Here is a 20700-nt window from a genome sequence, read left to right on the forward strand (position 1 = left end):
ATACTTTTTGTCCCGGAAAAATCACGTGATTATTTGCCTCTCACAACCCGCAGTTTGGCTTACGCCATTGCATGAACAAGGTGAAACGTTTTCTCATATCACATTACAGGGATTCCAGCTAATAGTCGGTGTTAACGAGAACGAAGCAACCGAATCTCATTGCCCATCATCACACGGGCCGCCCTCTAAAGTGGCCCCGCAGAGTAACAAGAGCAACTCGGCGCCAACCAAACGATACCTGCTGTCCATTGGTAGAATATTCCATGAGTTGACTCTCATTGGCTCTACGATCAGTGTCACGCGATATAGACCTAGGTGAGGGGCATTTTGTAATTTTTTTGGGTTCCGTACCAGAAAAGCACCCTTTATCACTTTGCTGCATATCTGATGTCCGTCTGTATGTCTGCCTGTATGTCCGTCCCTATCTGTCTGCCGGGCTTTTGTTAATTTTTTGGGTTCTGTATCTGAAAAAGAAAAAAAATAAAACCCTTATCACTTGTTGCCCGTCTGCATATCTGATGTTCGTCTGTCTGTGTCTGTATGCCCAGCCGTCTGTAAAGACCACGGGAACGCGTGGAGGTATCGAATTTTCCGTATAAAGTTGAGTGTCAACATATACAAATTTACTTTCCATTGAACTAAAAGTAAAATTTGACAAGCAATAAGAATATAGGAAAATCCGAAACTATACATAAGTAATATACTTTTCATTTAAAGTGTGTAATCAATCATCGAGGCAGTGGCGGATTTGGAAACTGATACATTTCATATTAACTACGTTTAAAGGTTTTATTTGTGCTCTATCTTCGTTATATCAGTTTTTTGCTAATATTTCATAAATTTTTCAACCCTCTACTCGTACTCGTATTATATTAAGGTTATTCTTTATTTCTGTAACACATTTCTGGACCTTTGCCGCCCTAAGTTGCATCCTACCTTAGCCTGCTGTTAAATCCGCCATTGCATCGAGGATAATCATGTACCTACAAAATTGTAAGGATCCCTCGGTGGGCGAATCCGACTCGCACTTGTCCGGTATTTTAATGTAATTTTTTTACTGGTTCCAGACACCCATACCCTCCGTTCAACATCCACTACAGATATCGGTTTCACGCACCCAACCACGATACATACGAAGTTTCCTGGGTGTCCTTCACTACAGAGAAATTGGAGAACTACAATTGGAACTACATGGACCACTACATTTGCACTCGGGGTGACACCGATTTCACTCTAGTCGAAGTTTGTAGCCAGTTATTATTTACAATTTATAGAAAACTGTTATGAGTGTTGGATTGTATGAGATGCGAATTTAAAGAGAATAACGCGATTATTGAATGGGTACCTCACTCTCATAACTCCCACTATGAACATTATCAATAAACCCTCGAGTAGCAGAGAATAATCTTGAATGAAGTCCCAGACTTGTGACCGTTGTATATAGGGTTAATAGTCTTCTAAAACTAGTTAACATTCCCCTTCTCCACTTTAAGTCACTCTCCTTGTTTATTCCAAAATAATCCATGAAGGATCCAACAAAAGGTGTCGAAGAATCGAACATCACTACAAGGATGAGCTAGGTCGCTCGAACGGTCTCCCATTACTTCCCACCTAACAAACGGAACACTTCGTACTATCTCAGCTCGTAACGACACGAGCTTACTTATATAGGAAAGGCAGAAGTACGATATTGTCTGAACGAGCCGTGCAAGTGTCGTACGATGACGTTAAAAGCGGGCTGTTGCCGCTCACTTTGTAATTCTATAATATCTTGAGAACTAATTAACGTTTCTCAATAATTCTTTCACAAGTATTTTTTATTTTCAACGGAGAATATAGAAAGCTGACATTTAAAAAAAGTGAACTTTCTCCATTGTGTCTAGGCGGATGAGAGGCACCCAGTAAATACAGGTTTCTACCTAGTACAGGGGCCCTTGCAACTTTTATGTAATACTTTAGTTAATGAATAAACGTTTATTCATTTTTCATTTTTATCGCGCAAGCGAAGACTTAGTTATATGGTTTGTCTATAATAATATAAATATTGCTCTCTTTTTCTTCCGATTACAATTAAAGAGAGAGATACATATTTTGTGAAAAATGTGTAAAAATGATCTTGTTATATTTAGGCGCGCATCTTAGAGCTCCAGGAGCATTAAAAAGACTAAAGATATATAAGACTTACGTGTTCTAATATACAAGATTATTTCAGGCACTGAAATACTGGCGCTTCCGTACTCTTCTATTACCGCTATACAATCCTGCCACCAAGACGATTCTCGAAGACGAAACCACACACTGTGACATATATCCGACACCCACACGTCATGATCTTGATCATCTCACCGAAGGGTTCCTCAAAATGACGGAATCCTACTTCAACAAAGTCAAAAGACCGAACAGGCAAAGGGTAAGTATGAAATAAAAAAAATAAAAAATGAAAAAAAAAAACAAAAAAAATTTAAACAGTGTATATTTAAATAGGTGAAATATCACTTGTAAATATTTAGCTGTTCTTAGTCACATATCCAATAACAAAGCATGATAATTGATCTGCACTCCGAATGTATGTAAACGTAGACAATGTAGCACTGCATGATCCTTCATAAATGCACAGTGTTGTTTTAATTTTTTTTTATACACATTGACTTCTGTCTGTGCAACCTATGAAATTTATATTCAAAAAAAATGTCTAATCTTTTTTTAACGTAAAAGCACTTTAAGAACATGTATTGATATTTACGCATTAAATTCCTTTTTATATTTATACAGGGTGTTTCATACGATTTCCCATAACTTTAAGGTGTTGATTAGACCACTTATAGGAACTGAACTACATAACTAATGTTTTATTATCTAAAAAAAAAACCTTTTGTGTTTTTACTATCCATGTAACGTAACACACGCTTTTATGTACCACAGTGACAACATTTAATTTTAAAATACGTGAAACAATAGGCTAGTTGACACTGTTTATATGGTCTTAAATAGTTCAATAACGTTTTACAAAATTGAAAAATTTTATTTCATATTTTTTTGAGACTTTTACATGAAAATAGTTTCATGACGTCACTTTACAACAAATCCCTTACAAACAAAAACATTTTGTTTGACAAAAATATTAGTTAACAATTAGTTTGACGTTTAGTACATCGAGCAACTTTGCGACGTCACAAAATGGACAACAGCGATTTTGACGTTTGGAAAAATTGGAAAAAAAGACATGATTTTTAATTTTAAGTTTTATATGAAATCCTTAATTTGTATTAATTAATATTGATTTATTTCGGACCCTTATTCCATGCGCTATGCGAAATTAATATTGTTTATATTAAATTTGATTTGAGTCAACTTCCTTATTACACAATAGGCGAGTTAGTTAGTTCAAAGTAAAACAAGCCATATTTTTAAATACTTACATATGGAATTATTTATTCCATATTTTTAAACCATTTTTGCAAACGGAACAACTATTGTAACATATAAAGATGCGTCATAAGGGCCACAATTTAAGATCTATTTACAAAAGAAATATTATTCACTTACTAATAATATTTTTAAATAGATTACGTCAAAGAATATAACCCTACAGTTATGGGAAATGATAATTTACACTCTGTGTGTATGCATGTTATGTCAATGGAAAAGCATTTTTGTTTTTCATATGCCCAATATTCTTGCGATGTTTTTTAATACATATATTTTCTATGAGATGTTTGACCTAAGACCCGCTCGATCTATTGTGACTACCTCAGTTTATTGTCATGTTTATTTATATAATGAATTTTGGTATACCTACTAAAAATACAAGCAAGTTTCCTTTCAAACCCCCTTCTAAAAATCTGTAAACTTTGTTTATAAGATATTACCCATAAAATGTATAAAAAAGAAAACACTAATATTGCATTTTGTTGATACCTATTTACTGTTTTTCAATTTTACGTTAAAAAAAAACGGGGAACTCATAGTGAAACCTAAATTTGGTTTTATTGTTTGCATACGTTGTACAAACAAAGTGTCTAATGCCAATGTGTTGTTCTGAAAGAGTTGATTGTCCGTTTCAATAATATAATAATATATTTAATAAATGTACTTAAACATGAAGTTTTAGAATCTTTAGTAAATATTTTTTCTCATAAAACAAAATCTTTTAGTTCAAAATGGTAATAATGTGCATCAAAAAGAATTGTAAATAATTTTTAATTGAATAATTTCCTGTTTGAGTAATATTGCATGTGTGTATATAATAATAATATTTTATATTTTATCAAAAGGCCCTGCTACGTGTTTTGATGTAAAAAATGTAAATAAAGTAGCTCTTCAAATTGCAACGGTGCAAGTTTCAGCAAAATTATGCCTCAACAGGACGGGCCATCAATTATTTGTTGGGTGTCCGATCTACCGGAGGCGACACTATTAAATAAGTCAACCGGCCCTACACCTAACTTGGGATTGCTTTTAATGTATTTTCTTACCCAAATGGTAGTTTAGCTTTTAATATAAATGTTTTATGCGATTTTCAACGTTTTAAGCATTTTACATAAACTTCTTAGTTCATCTATTAACTGAATAGGCTAGTTGACACTTTTTTTTTAATTGTCTTAAATAGTTCATTATCGTTCTAGTAGACTAAAAAAAAATTTATATTATAGACGTGATTACATGAAAATTTTAGTTTTTAAATATGTTTTTGACAATACGAGGCAAAACGCCTGTCGGCCATGACAGTTTGTATTTCAACTGTTTCATGACGTCATTACAATAAATCCCATACAAATGGAGCTTTGACAAAAATATTACTTTACAATTAGTTCGACATTTAGTAGAAGAGTGTTAGTGACGTCACAAAATGGGCGACAGCGTTTTTGACGTTTGGAAAATTTGAAAAAATACGTGATATTTAAATTAAGTTTTAAAATAAATCCTTAACTTTTATTAATTGATATCGATATATTTCGGACCCTTATTCCATGTACTTCACGAAATTAATATTGTTTATATGAAATTTGATATGAGTCAACTATCCTATTGTCTTATGCTGATTACCAGTTTGAGGCTGGTAACATTCAGTAAGGGTTAAGGGTAGGGCCGGACCTTCTGGGGTCGTGGTTAGAGCGCAGGGTTAGGAATACAGCACGGATGCCGCAGGTGGCGGGGGCGTGCGGCGCATCGGAAGCGGCGCTAACGAGGCGGCGACACTCCACCTCCATCCTCACGCGGAATGCGCAGGTACACGGGATTCCAGCCCTTACCTACATAATAATAAATGTTATAATCGATTGATCTATTTTAGTACTACTCAACGATGCGAATACGAAGGATGTGCGTGCATGTGTACGCACAAGGGTACAAATGTGCGTGCGTGTTCGACTCGGAAGTGAAAGCAAAAGCTTTAAGACGTACAGAAGCTTTTCAGTTTAATAGTTGGAAATGTATTAAATAATAATGATCGAACATAAAATAAATATACTAAAATATAATTATTGATGTAGTCCAAAGACAAACAAAGGATTATTATTATGATTTGATGTTGTAGCGACGCAAATGTCGGGCGCAAGTTTAAATATAAAAGTGGTTATCACTATCTAATCTAGAACCGTCAGATATATATAATCGAGAAAAAATAAAAGTGTTTCTAATTTAATATTCGATGAACGGAAATTGTAGCCGTGATGATATAAATTCAAGCCAATATACTACCAAATTTATATTTACCAAAATAAATATTGTTACAATTCAATCATTATAAATGTATCATGTAGATAATACCGTTATTTCTTATTTCAATCACACGTTTGCTTTTGAAAGTTCAAGCACATTTTCTTTAATTTTTTTTTAATTTTTATAAACTTCACAGATTAAGAAATTGTGTTCCGATGGTAGTGGATCTCGAAAAATTCATTTGCGCCAATTTCAGTAGACCAGTAGGGGTTTATAAACTAGAAAGAACACTAAACTGGTGTGGCAAATAGTATTTCAAACCTTTTCGCTTCTAATTTTGAAAACTAAGCATAACATAATGGCGGATAAACTCACGCCAATTACTGAAAGCTTTTTCTATTTAAAATAACAGTGGTATACAATGTAGTTAGTACTATTTGAGCTTTAACTACTTACTTTGCAAACAAGATGTAGCAAGCACAGGGGGGATGGGAGCATTTGCAATGTTTAAGCGATATCGCTAATATTCCTTAAACGAACATTGCAGTTTAAATTCTGGTCGTCTGTCTATAGATTAATCGTATAGTTGAGTCTTCGCCCACGTGGTACAAGGGTATGAAAACAGAGGATGTTTAGAAAGATGGTGGTGAGGGCGGCAACATGGGCCTGTGAATTAAAACAAAAAGGACGGCTCCATCTATTCTCTTGCTCCCCTCTGTCGTGATACCCTCATACCATGTCATGTAACATCTTTGTAACTCGCAGACGAGGACTAAGCTGTCATTTGCCTGTAGATCCTTGTGCAATAATTCAATAGTTTCTAAGTTGGTCATGTAATTCAAAGAATGCTGCGTATATAAAAGCACTGCTTTAAAAGTGGATAAATAATGCACGTACTGCACCATACATTCTGTGATTACGTTGGCTAGCTTCTTCTGTTTATTTAGTCATTATTTGTGTGTTATCCGGCAACCGTTTTTTTGGCACGTTGTATCTCCATGTGTAAAAACTCAGCATCAGAAATTAACACTCATTTGGAGTCTACAATAACTTGGTAAAATAATTTAAACGCCATTAAGAGCGATTGGTATTTCATTGTCAATATAAAATGTGTGTCATTGGACGCAATAAAGCATATTTTTTGTAAAGGTAAGGTTTTTACGGAACAAGACCCGCTTATAAGTCCTAAAATAACGATGGTATTTACGTGTGGCTGTGAGTGTCAGACTCCCTGGCATGTAATTCCATTGACTCCATTCCTTCCCCATTGTTTGTATCGAAGAATTTTTACGGCACCGGCAGGTCGGTTCACTTTCTACGATCGCAAACGCTTCGAAAACTAGAAAAATGTATGGGAATGACATTTGCTATCGACAGGTCACGTGATCTAGATCTGTCATTCCCATACATTTTTTTCTAGTTTTCGAAGCGTTTGCGATCGTAGAAAGTGAACCGACCTGCCGGTTGGCTACAGGGGCAGTAGTGCGGGTAACTAGAAAGGAGCGGGGAAGAGGCGCATCTTGTAAAGCGCTGACAAGGCTTCAGTTAGACGGTTTGCCTATATAGTACACTCGATTACCCGGACTTGCTGTCATATAATAATTAAAAATCCTGACAATTGCATGTACGATACGAGATAAGCATTTTTTGCATACATGTTGCATATTATAACCGTTTCACAGCAGGAGGACTATTCTGTTGCGAAGCTTTTATAATTCGACAGTGTGAGTCTCGAATTCATCTCTATCTATCACTGTCTAACCCCATACTAAAGATAGAGAAAGATATAGAGATGAATTCGAAGATCACTGTCGAATTACAAAGACAGAATAGCGTTGCTGATTCTAGGTCCTGTGTGATATTGTCAATTGTTTTATTGCTCAAATTTGACAATCCGGATAATTGATTTTTAAGTCCGGATAATCGATAATTGATTTCTGTAGTATATACATATATATTGTATTGTAATTGTAAATAGTTATTGTAACTTTAATGCGAGTGTTGTGTGGTGTAGCAAGGTGGCGTGTCCAACTCTCCGTTCAGAGAGCGCGTCGGCAGCACACGCCTACCCGACCGACCGCGGCTTCGGATCGAAGCTATGTCAGTACCATTGTATACATGTTCTACACACTATGCAATACAAATACACCTTAAAATATTGCTGTGCCATGACAAAACACTGTATATAAAAACATGCATATTTCAGAATCGCAATTATTTGTTCTTACTCAAGAGAGAAACCGTCGAGATAATCATAATCATTATCAGCCCGAAACCCCCGAATATCATGAAATTTAACTAGAATAAGTAAAGAATTTTATGCCAGAAATTCTTTCTATCATAACAGAAAAGTTTAAATGTTGTTGCAATATGCGAGCCGAATCAAAGAAAATTGTTTGTTTTTATTTCAATATAAACAATCGGATTTCCATGTCCCAATTTTACCACCCTCAAATTTTCTCATCAAACGAAGCTAAGAACACTCGATTAAGTCATCAATATTCTCTTACAGTGCGCTTGCATTTGAGAACACAGTCGAGTATATTTGCCCTCTTTTTGTGTCGGGATGTTAAAAATATTTAAATGCAAATTGTATCGTGAGGAAAACTGCATTTTCTAAATTATCTACGTGTGTGAAGCCTGCCAATACGCTTTCCGCCAGCGTAGTGTACTGTTAGCCTCCTCCTCTCATTCTAAGAGGAGACTCGTGCTCAAAAGTGAGCCGAATTTGGGCTGTTAATGATGTATGTCAGCTTGTGTGAGTAACTCAATTATAAGTGTTATCTCAAAACACCTTATCTTTAGATACAGTGCAATGTCATAGCACGACAGAGTTGCTTTGGACATGCACGTCCTAAGTAACGGAGTATTATCAAATAAACAATTGAATTAATTAATGTTATTTAAAAAGTATTACCTATTGTAAATTGTACGTAACTTATCATTTATTTGTATTGCATAGTCCATAAAATACACATAACTCATTTTGATCGAATATACAACTTATATTTTCTATTATATAGCAATTTTGTAATACTTGTGTTTGTGTATTCGATTTAGTGTTTAATTAAATATTTTTATTATGTATTTACTTTGTAGGTACAAAACGAAGAAACATTTTGTCATTATCTTTATAAGCATTTATCAATAATACCTACATATATTTGGTAATACATTGGCTTGCTTTTGGGAATGGTTTTTTGGCGTTTGCTTTCTAGGCATTCCTTTCTTTTTTTCTTCTTTTCAGAACTATATTTTATTCAATCATTTAATATCATTGCCAATCTTTGTGCTTTATTTTGGTAGTCATGCTTAGACTCATAGAAGCTGTCCTACATTCTGCTTAGTTTTGATTTTCATTTTCCATTGAAACGCTTTTGTAATTGGTTCGCTTTATTTTAGTAAACATATAAGTAGGCAAATACGTAATGTGGTGAAAAAATTACAAAATTAAATCCAATAAGTTGAAATAACGATATGATAAAACCTTGGAAAATCAACTAATCTTACGACATTCTAATTAAAACTATGGTATACTTATATAAATTTTTTTAAAAATGTTGTCCCTTTGAATATTAAGAAATGTTGCCATTTTTTATTCTCTTACACTATTCATTGTTTGACATTTGTGACTCGTATACCAAAGGTTCATCATTCCTGCTTTGTAAGTTGTACCTTTATATGTTGCACAGTGCACATTTATATTTTAATAATTTTTATCGTTTAATTCCCTGAATATATTTATCAAAAAAAGGTCAAGTCTTGGCGTGGTTTTTAAGATAAGTTCTTTTTCATACATATTTAAAGTGTTTTAACAAATTATTATTGAAAGATGGTGACCCGATTTTTTTCTAAAATTCGAGTGTGATATTTAATTTAAGAAAATGTCGTATGCGAGATAAATTGAATTACATTAAGATTGACTAGAAAGAAAATCTGTTACTCGTATTCGAGAAACATAAGACTAATTTCTCTGTAAATAGCTCTAATGATACCCATGTTGTCGTTGTCGATTGGTTATATTTATCCTTCCTTTCTTGTACACTTTATTTCTATAAATCGACGCCACGCCAAAATTTGACTTTTTTTTATATCAGACCAATTTTTTCTTATATTTAATCCCCTATAATTTCTTGAAACTGTTTGCTACCCGTCTATTTCTAATAGCTTGTCCAGATTTATTTCTTATATGCTTGTTGTTCTTATCCTTTTTGAATGTTTCATTGCAGCAATTATCACCTACTAAGTCACTAAATAATAGCCAAGGGAACAAGTAAGTAGCTGTGAAGCTTTCCTCATCTAACATTTTGTTGAGTAAATGAAGTTACTCTATGTTACCGAATCTATTTGTCGCAATAATAAGTATAATTCCCTACTCTTAAAATATAAATTGGAAATATATACTTGGCTTTGTCATATACCTAATACTAGCGACTCATCATCCAATAAGTTTACATGCCTGATGTGTGTGTGATCATGCAGATCGCGACCAACGATCAGTTATATTGATTGTCCAGCCGTTTGCGCTGTACATCATGAGCTTATTGGCCAACGAAACGAAACGACTTCAATGGGTTTTTTATTTAGCAAAAGTGATTTAACGTTGTCATTATTTATTATATTTTCGTAAAATATCAAAACTGATTCATAATTATTAATCGGGTGAGATTGTGGTCAATAAAATAAAAATTTAGATATATCCTTTTTGAGAATATGGGACTTCATTTACTCAAATTTATTGGCATTCCAAAAAAACATTGTTATTGGTGTTAATTCGGTTAAATGTAAAATTAAAACTGAGATATAATTTACTGAATATTCCCAATAGATAGGGATAAGGTAACATAAATATTTGTGTACGTACAACCAAATTGGCACCATTTTCCTTTTTTCTTGCATTAAAGTATAGAGTTTCTTTAGCTTGAGGTGCTTCAGCGCAATGCAATACAATACTTTATTCACATGCTCATCATCAATCATCGTTTGAAATAGTAATGACAATTAGGTTTATAATGGTTTGTGTTTTGCAGAGCCGCCGCTAAAACTGTTCTGGAAAGATCGCAATCTCAGACTGGGGAATGCGACGATACATACGAAGACGGGTAACTTACATTCTAATTATGACTAAAGTCCGGCCGCTCAGGGATTGCGTTTCTAACACCTGTCAATGTCACCTTATTATATTTATTAATTAATTAATTGTTAATAGTTGTAGTCCATATGTTTATTGTAAGTTGGCATAATTATTCAATTTTTAACGTTATAGCTCGTTATTTAAGTTGATAAAATGTATTTGAATATCTCATTGACATTGTCATTGACTGGTGTCAAAAACGCAATCTCTGAGCGGGCGGACTTTAACGCACGCCTGTGGCTTTGTTGTGGATGCAGTCCGTTGCAGGCATAAAAACAAACAAACGTTTAAAAGTATAAAACTAATTTGATCAGATTCTAAGCATCAAGTTACTAATTAAGTAATTCGTTTCCTAATGAAATGAATAGATAAAAGAAATGAAAATATCATTAAATGTAACTGCATAATAATATCTACTTAACTTACATAATATCCTATTCTACTCTTACAATTAAGACGAATCTAAAAACATCTTATTTGTTGTGGTGTCCCATACATAAACACTCCTCTTTCAGACGAGTAAATAAAAGTAGCCTAATAACATTTAAAAAGCTCGTTGGTATGTAAAACTGAACTGTTATGTAAAAGAGTCTCCAATTTTTTTTTAAATATTATTTGTTACTTTCTTTTAAATATGACCAATTTTAACATTCCAACTAGTTGGAGAAGACTGTGTTAGGAGTGGGTAGAACATTAGTACAGCAGGGGATCGAGTCACGGTCTCTCGGTGATGAGTCCGGCTCCTTTGCCGTTGAGCTATTGAGGCGTCAATATATTTATTTGGTAAATTTTCTCCTCTACAGAGTGATAGAACCGAAGCTAAAGGCCAATGCGACGCTGCAAGAGATCATAGAACGTATGCGTCATCCAACTCTCGGTGTTGGCTTCCTCCAGCAGACGGTCAGCCTGCCCTCGCACACGTTCGTGTCAATTTACGCCATTCAATGGCTGCAAGCTAATATGGAGAACATGACGTATGAAAAAGCGCCAGCCATTATGCAGGTATTCTTTTTCTAGGTTTGATCAGTATCATCGACAGACTGACAGACAGGGATAAGCGGATTAGTGACGTTGGCGGACCCGGGGCCTTACCACAAATTCTTAAAGTTATCGCAGCATTGTTTATATTATGAGGTTTACCTATATCATGAGATGCTCAGAACCTGCGACCACTAAGAGAGAGATATAGACAAAGTTTCGTCCAATGACGTCGGAGATATCCCAGTCCCATCCCTTTCGTACCAACGCAATGAAAAAGTTAGCGGTAATTCCGTTTGCGCCATTGGTTAAATTTTGTCTACTGAAGAGAACTTCACGAGATTATATCGTTGGTCACGATATTTTAGCGCCACAGGATATGATATGTCGAAACATATTGTAATCGCAACGGATTAAAAAGCTTGTGGTAAGGCCTCTAGGGACCAATGTCCTCAAGTTTGCATAGTCACTTGAGCAGAGTAGTCCCCAGGTCTATTATGCAGGTATAATAAAGTTTCCTATGCCAGCTGTGTATTCCGATAAAATCTAATATAAAGTCTGTTTCGTTTACTTATTTGTACAGTAAAGATATGTATTTGTATATGGATACAGGTTCCAAAATTCTAGATAGTATCGTATATTTTGTTGATAAGTATAACCTGTAATGCACTTTCAGAAACTTCTGCAAGAAAAAATGATTTGTCACGCGTCAGGTGACACGTCCAAGCGCTACGTTGTGGGATACTATATGTATCACATTCTGCCGCAGAAGAATAATAAGGGTATGTCCAGACAGTAAACGATTAATAAAGGTCTAAAATTATCCTAACAACATTTGGTTAATTCTACTAAGTACATACCATAAAGTTTCGGTTTAAAAATATACGACTTTTTGTAATTCTTTAACTAATCACATTCGTGTTACAGATTACTGGTCAGTGGGTCTGTCCTTATTATGCATTTCCCGAAAATGACATATTTTTCGTTACTTATGTCAATTTCGGAGAATGCATTAAGGCATCTATAATAAGGTTAACCTGTATTTCGCATCAGAACTAATACTTAACCTTTGCCAGGCTCATCAGAGTGATTATGTATCTTGATGTACAATTAAAAACATGATCCACTACACTACTGGCGTTTTTGCTGTTGTGTTTTTGATGTCCTTGCAAGAGGCCTATGCCCAGCAGTGGACGTCCATCGTCTGGCAATAATGATGAGAACCCCGCGCTAAATTGAGTATTATTATTATCTATACTAATATTATAAAGAGGTAAAGTTTGTAAGTTTGTAACATTCTTTAAATGGGGTAATCTTCGGAACTACTGGTCCGATTTCAAAGGTATAGGGTAGAGGTAGGGATTGGGTAGGGTAGGGGTAGGGTTGGGGTAGTGGTAGGGTAGGGGTAGGGCAGGGTAGGGTTAGAAGTAAAGTTGACATCGAAATTTACGCAGACGAAATCGCGGGCGTCCGCTAGTTGGTAATAAATCTTACTTAAAAATATCAGACATAGTTAAACTTTCCATTTGTAGGTCCAGAACTAACAGATTACGTAAATCCTCTGGGTGACCTCCCAAGCTTCGAGAACGAATGGATGGAGGTGGAAGTCCTGGGGCCACGTTCGCCGCTGCTCGCTCCAGAGACCGCCTCCGGAGCGATAGACATCTCTGGCTCCAGCCCCGTCATCAACGAGTCCGGCATACCGGCCTTCCTCTGTGATAACATCGACCCTAATTATATGCAGTTGGAGAGTGATGATAGTAAGTTTACTTCTTAACTAATTTCGCTGGCAAAATTAGCCACACCAATTTCAGCGAAATTGAAAAATATTTATACTTTTAACAGACTCAGAAGTGGTTTACAAACAATAAGAAAACCAATGTCGAGCAAAGGTGATTGAATGATTCACAACATTTGTCAGGATAATTTAATTAACAAATCAAACTGTAACCAAATTAAGACCATTTTTTTTATTTTTTTATTTTTTACAAGATAGCCCTTGATTACAATCTCATCTGATGGTAAGTGACGATGCAATCTAAGATGGAAGCGGGCTAACTTGATAGGAGGAGGATGAAAGTCCACACCCCTTTCGGTTTCTACACGACATCGTACCGGAACGCTAAATCGCTTGGCGGTACGTCTTTGTCGGTAGGGTGGTAACTAGCCACGGCCAAAGACTCCCACCAGCCAAAAAGACCCTACAGAGAATGACCTTGAGTGGAGTCACGCACTTGTGAACGTTGTGTGTAGTTAAGCAACACTTTTCCACTCAAGTCGCTCTCCCCGCCTATCCCATGTAACCCATAAAGAATTATACAACAAGAAATGTGGACCCGCCAACCGATCGGTACCCCTCTCTAACTCCCCACTATTTACAGAAACAAGTCGCGCTACCTGACGTCATATCCGTCTCAGACTACTGTTTCTTACATTACATTATTTACATGGAAAAATTAGCCACACCATTTTCTGCGAAGTATTTATGCCGTATAAGAATCAGATAAAAATAAGTCGATTGGCCTTTCGTGCTTGGTAAATTGGCACGAGTCTTGTATAAATTTAACCTTGACTTATTTATTTCATTACAAAAAGGTAAAGGTAATCGCTTTCTTTTGCCCGAGTAAATCTCAACTTATGAGTAACATAGTTAGCAATTATATCTTAGAGCCTCAAGAAATCGCTGGATGAGGCACTAGTTGAAGACTTCCGTCTTTATGCATTAAAATATTTTAGCCCTTTAAGTTTATGTAAACTGCTTCCTGGCATTCGATTTTGATTCTATCGAATTCGATCTCAATTCGATTCTATGCGGCATTCGAAGCCGCATTAGGCCTATAGGCCTTTAATGTGCACCACGACGAAAGTGACTGAGATTTCTATTCCGCCGCTAAAAGTCGACATTGGTCTGAGATATATTACGGAGCGTATTATAGGCCTGCAGGCCTTGCAGTGAGCCATATAAATTAGGCAGGCAATAATGTTTGTATAACTAAAAATATTTTTTTCTTTCAGTGCCGTTATACAAGAATACTCACTTGGACATAGACGTGAACAACAAGAGCGACCGCATAGAGTGGGGCCACGCGCGCTACCAGGCCACGTTCCGCCCCGACCAGGCCTACGAGATGTGCATACAGTGGACCATCGCCAGCGGGAACATTGTCGCCGAGCTGGTATGGACTCTAATATGTTGTTAGTTGCTAGATCGTCTATAGAAAGGTACGTTAATAAGGGCCCTCGCATATCGGCATATAGACAAACGTTCCGCGGACAACTCGCGTTAGTTCGTTCACACAATTCCCAAGAGCGTAGCTACCGTCTATCAGCCGTATCAATGATACCATAGTGGCCCCTTACGTGTGAAAGCAAAAATTAGTATAATGCTATCCACAATATAACGTAATCTGATGCTTGCCGGAAAATAAGACCCAAAAATTAATAATTACATCTTGTGTAATACGAGTATGTTAAAACAAACATTTACGTACTAATTTTACTTTGTGGTGAAAGGCGGTTAAGGGTAAATCTTGACCTAAAGAGATTTTTCGGGGGGCCCTTAACTAATTTTGATACAGGGCCTCTCCAAGGCAAGCTACGCCACTCAATTCTCTGCGGTCGCCTGCTATCTGTGCTAAAAAGTATTCAACATTACAAAGAGCGCGAAACCCAGAACTCTTTCTGTCTGCATTTAAAAAACAACGGAAAATTAGTTAAGGCGATATATAAATAGTAGATCAAAGAATTCTTTTTTAATTCTTCTGTTTGTCGTCAGCCTGTATACTCATATGTTCATGCTAATCTCAAGCAATACTCGACGGATTCTGATGCGGTGGATTAAGCAAATGGAAATTGGCTTTGCTTTATTAAAATTGAATGTATGGCACATTCAATCATTCACTACAGTTAGTTTCATGTAGGATGGTACGGATGACAGTTCGCTTTCACTCTTGAAAGTTTTCCGCGATTAACGATAATATATTATGAAAGTCATACAGGCGACTGTTACCGTACCCATGCTATCTGAAAAACATTTTAGTGTACGGTTCTGAGTTCGGGTAGTTAAAGCCTAAAGGGGAATGAGAATATTGGTCATATTAAAAAAATATATGAAAAATATTAAAAAGAAATCTTAGTAGTAGATATATACAAAATGTTGTTATATAGAAAGAATATAATAGTACAAGGTTGTGCGATAAAGTAATTTTGTTTAACGTAAAACTATAAATGTATATTTAACGAGCAAACGATTTAACTTCCACCCTCTAAGATGACCTCCTTATAAAGGCCAGTGTATTGTACTCCTTCGTATGTTGTACGCCAAAGTCGTCGAAAGGTCGTTAGTTCAAACTTAAATCCGTCGATAAGGGGCGACATTTCTAAGACGTTGTTCAGTTTTATTGATTTTACCGCATTACTACTGCATGCGCTTTTTTTTTACTGAAATGAAAAGCAATGAACTTTGTTACATTGTCTATTAGGTCTATGAAAATATATATATCTATGAATACGAAGATGAGATATTTGTTGCTAATTCTACAAAAAAATTATTTAATATGAATTTATCTTGATAGTAATTTTGATTTAAATATGTATTATTTTTAAGATGTAATTAGTGGACATTGAAAAGTTATAAGATTGAAAAGAAAAAAGAAATAGTATTTAAAGTTATGTATACTACTTATAAACACAATACAATACGCTGGATGCAGGCGGCTCCAGACCATGTTGTTTTGTTGTCGTTACAAGAGTTTTAATCCAGCAGTGGGCGTATATCGACTGATAATGATGATGATGATGATAATGATGATGATGATGATGATGATGATGATGATGATGATGATGATGATGATATTCTTTGTAGATAATCGGCTGGTTCCGCAAAGCACAAACATGCCGCCTCCAAATGGTGCCAATACCGGCCGATCCTCTAGCGTTGCCGTTTACGGAGAAATCGGATCCTCTACGTGGACCTATTTACGTTCCTTTGAATGAAGAACCACTTCTAAGAGGCAAAAGCGCTTTGTTTGAAGGTATCTATGCGTTTTTGTATATATTTTTTTCCCCTGTGTGAGATATATTTAGTGCATAATTTTTTTATAATATAATAATTGAATCTCTTCTTAAAGTTTTGTCCTTAAAACCTAACGATGTAATATGACGATGTTTGATATTCTGTCAAATAAGTAAATGTTGAACAAATGCTGATGTGGTGTTTATTTTTTACTGGATTGCCCATTAATTTAGTCAGCGTTTTTGCTGACTTCTTAACTGACTGACGCAGAGCGTTTAGTGTTGTTAGTGTTGCGATTTTTACCCGATAAATTAAAAAACGGGCAAGTTTTGGTGGGAGCATTATTAATGAGTATACATCTTTTGGATGTCCAAAATTTTCTATTATTACTCAATTTGGCCAACCGCGCATCATGAACATAGCCCATGAAGAGAAAAAGAATTATTTTCGACCAATAGCGGCAGATTTAGAAAATCCCAAAGCAACTAAAGAGTAATACTTTCAATTCAATGATACGGGGATCCCGTCCTTAAGTATGAAAGCAAAAATTAGTAAAATGTAACCCACATTCTCACTTAATTTGGTGCTTCCCGTAGAAAAAACACTGCTAAGGGGATTTCCAGGATTTGCTGCTCGTCTAATGCCCCCCCCCCCCCCCCCAACTATCTTAGATATAGGGACCCTCCAGGGCAAGCTACGCCACTGTTTCAATTGTGCCGCTATTGGTTTACATTTGTCTTACTCTCAGGTCTAGATATAATGTCGTTGTGTTCATCTCAGGCCTGCTAGTTATCTCACTTTTCTGTTTATAAAGGTTTCCCCGAAGACACGTGGCTGGAGAGGTTGTTCCTCTTCCAAGAAGCGATCGTGGGCCGATTCGGCTTCATCAAATGTACTGTCGAGAGTACCTCGCACGCGGCGGACGTTGGCGACCACCTGTATGTGCACGTCACGGGGAATATGTTCATACTGATCCCCACCACTGTGAAGACGGAGCAGAGGGGGTCGAGAGCGAAGCCGGTGAACAAGCTAGTCAATGCTGGAAGGTGAGACTTGTATAATAATACTCTTAGCAGACTCGGAAGTGGATTATGGTTGGGATGTTGATGTTGGTATGGTATGTTTGGGATGGATTATTATGGATGGGGTATGGGACATAGGTTATTATTCACATTTTTTTTATTCTTTACAAGTTAGCCCTTGATTACAATCTCACCTGATGGTAAGTGATGATGCAGTCTAAGATGGAAGCGGGAAGCGGGAATTTGTCAGGGCAACTTAGGGTTCATTTACACGAGCGGCAACTGCTACCGACGACTGCAGTCGACTGCAGTGTGTAAATGAACACTTAATTAACAAATCAAACTGAAACCTAAATAAGACACTAGACTGGCAGAGTGACCTTGAGTGGAGTCACGAGTCACGCACTTGTGAACGCAGTGTGTAGGGTTAAGGGGCCCCTTGACAGTCAATTGACACTCCCCTTTTCCACTCTATCGCCTATCCCATGTAATCCACAAAGAAATACACAACAAGAAATGTGGACGGCTCGAGAAAGCCGAGGCCGACCGCACGACGACCGCTTTTCATTGCAAGTCACTACCGCCAACCGATCGGTACCCCTCTTTAACTCCCCACTCCCTACGGAAACAAGTTGCGCCACCTGACGTCATATCCGTCTCAGATTACTATTTCCTACAATACAAATCTTTATTGTTTAAACATCCAAGTTTTTATGAATATCATTGTTTAGCGCTTCTTTTGGGCAAGATGGTGCCTGTGACAGGTCTTCACTCTTCTATAGCCAACATAAGATTTGTATATGTATGAATGTATGTGTGCGTATGGGTGTTTTTTTGTGTGTATATATGTGTATGTGTGTTTTGACAACTGGACATTACATCATTCTGGCAATAAATGATTTTTGTACTAGAAGGCTTATGTTGCATGAAAAGTTGATTACAATAAGTGTCGCCGCACATGGGCCACATGCGACAGCCACAAAAGTAGCTGAAACGCGCGACAGCCACTTGTGGCCGGTGGTCGACACTTGTGGTCAGTGGCTGCTACTTTTTTAACCCATACATGCAATATCATCGCGCGAGTGGCGTGTTTGTGGCGTTTTGTGTTGGCGTTTAGTGGCCGATGCGGCTCGTCATGCGGCGTGTCAATATAAAATGTATGAAAACTACAGGAAATATGCCGGTAGCAGCGTTTTGTGGTTTTGTGGCCGTTGGCCCGTGTGTGCGAGCCCTAAAAATAACTCAATACCAAATATTATGGTGTAATAATATTTCGTCAAAGATAGTCACGATGTATTTTATGATACAAACTTGTAATACTGAAATATGTGTAACAGGTTTCAAACGCTATCGATTTTTACATGATTGTCTACGCAATGAGAAGAATTGAAAGTCATGGTTGCTGTGGACTTACCTATTCAGTGTATATAAATAGATATTACTCATCCTCGAGTGCAATGAACTTTTTGATATAGGTACATGTACATACGTCCTTCTTAGTATTCATAGATACATCCAATGCGATGGAGTCTTACGTAATTGTTACATATTGGGCGATTATAATTATAAACTTACAATGTTTAGTAAAACAAAGCTCTGTATTTTTAGAAATAATGTTCAATCGTTTTAGAGATTGGTAACTAATATCATAATTTCGAATGTTAGTTAGTTTGTCTTTAACGCCTAAACCACCAATAAATCTTTCACCAATGGAAAGCCATATTGTCAGCAAGTAACAGTTTATTTTATCCCCGTATTCCTACGGGAGCGGGAACGGAGTGAAATGGGAAATCGTTGGTGGTGGTTGTATGTAAAAATAACACTCAATGTGTACATTGTCATAACTTAAGCCAACTTAACTTAACCTTAATTCACTAGGATCGCTCATCTGATTATTGCTACGTCATCACCAGCTGATGGATGTCCACTGCTGGACATAGGCCTTTTGGCCTCTTGCATGGACTTCAAAACACAACTCTGCAACTGCACAACTGCAACGCTTGATGTCCTCGGTCCACCTAGTGCACTGCGCTTTCCGGTACGGGGTCGGTCCAGCACTTTGGGTCCCCAACGTCCATCGGCTCTTCGAACTATGTGGCCTGCCCATTGCCACTTTAGTTTAGCGACTCACTGAGCTATGTCAGTGAGTTACTGATACCTAGTAGAAGCTATTAAAGTATTATTGTTTGTATCCACTAGGTATCCCGTCCACCCAGACGTGGTGCCCAGTCCGCATGAGGGTTACATAACGCGCCACGTCGATGTGAAGTACAGAGACTGCTATGACAATAGTCGCAGGGTAAGACCTACTTTTGTGACCTAGACAAAAACTTTTTTGACTTCACAGTAGTCAAGTAAAAAAATATAAGTTTACTTTTAATTTGGTGTGAAAGCACTTTTGTATTTATTTTTATAAAAGAATATGGATCATGTTAAAGATGTGAATTTTTATCCTGAAAAATCTGTGCTTAGAGTGGTTACAATAGTCCAAAAGATGGGAAGTGAACCAAAAACCTCCCTCTGTCTTTAGCACCTCGTCAATTATCTTAAGACATTATGGCAATGGTTTGGTTTTGAAAACCATAGCAGTCTAGTAGTAGTTATAGAAGAAATGCATAATTTAATCTCTAATTTCAGATGGGATTCCTTTGGTCCTGGAATCACATGATATCCAAGAAATGGAAGGGTTCACAAGCACCGGCTGCCGGAGATGAAGTGTTTCAGATACGAATGCTAAAAGATTTCAAGCATTTTTGTGCCAACCATGAACAGAGATTGAGTCAATTCTGGGATCAATGTTGGGAACTTCGGGAAAAAGCAACTGGACAATATTGTTAAATAGTTTGTAATATATTAATACTATAATAATATCTATGTTGTTTTATTAAGGA

General features: G+C 36.5%; 1 protein-coding gene across 5 annotated transcripts in view; it reads left to right on the forward strand.

The window, feature by feature from the left end:
• Positions 1 to 20679, forward strand: part of LOC112054727 (GATOR complex protein Iml1) — a 35690-nt gene extending 15011 nt beyond the window's left edge. For 2 of the 5 annotated variants that reach the window (XM_024094604.2, XM_024094605.2), the window contains 14 exons: positions 110 to 315; positions 1068 to 1242; positions 2213 to 2410; positions 5149 to 5229; positions 7676 to 7761; positions 10692 to 10763; positions 11599 to 11797; positions 12450 to 12555; positions 13306 to 13533; positions 14789 to 14949; positions 16638 to 16806; positions 17602 to 17833; positions 20009 to 20108; positions 20447 to 20679. In XM_024094604.2, the coding sequence (XP_023950372.2) occupies positions 110 to 315; positions 1068 to 1242; positions 2213 to 2410; positions 5149 to 5229; positions 7676 to 7761; positions 10692 to 10763; positions 11599 to 11797; positions 12450 to 12555; positions 13306 to 13533; positions 14789 to 14949; positions 16638 to 16806; positions 17602 to 17833; positions 20009 to 20108; positions 20447 to 20647 (2214 nt within the window). In that variant the 3' untranslated portion in view covers positions 20648 to 20679. Of the gene's footprint in view, positions 1 to 109; positions 316 to 1067; positions 1243 to 2212; positions 2411 to 5148; positions 5230 to 7675; positions 7762 to 9890; positions 9935 to 10691; positions 10764 to 11598; positions 11798 to 12449; positions 12556 to 13305; positions 13534 to 14788; positions 14950 to 16637; positions 16807 to 17601; positions 17834 to 20008; positions 20109 to 20446 lie in introns of all 5 variants that reach the window. The other 3 variants (XM_024094607.2, XM_024094608.2, XM_024094609.2) reach the window with 3 other exon arrangements.
• Positions 20680 to 20700: the final 21 nt, after the last annotated feature.

Source organism: Bicyclus anynana, chromosome 5 (assembly GCF_947172395.1).
Source record: "Bicyclus anynana chromosome 5, ilBicAnyn1.1, whole genome shotgun sequence".
Lineage (NCBI taxonomy): Eukaryota > Metazoa > Arthropoda > Insecta > Lepidoptera > Nymphalidae > Bicyclus > Bicyclus anynana.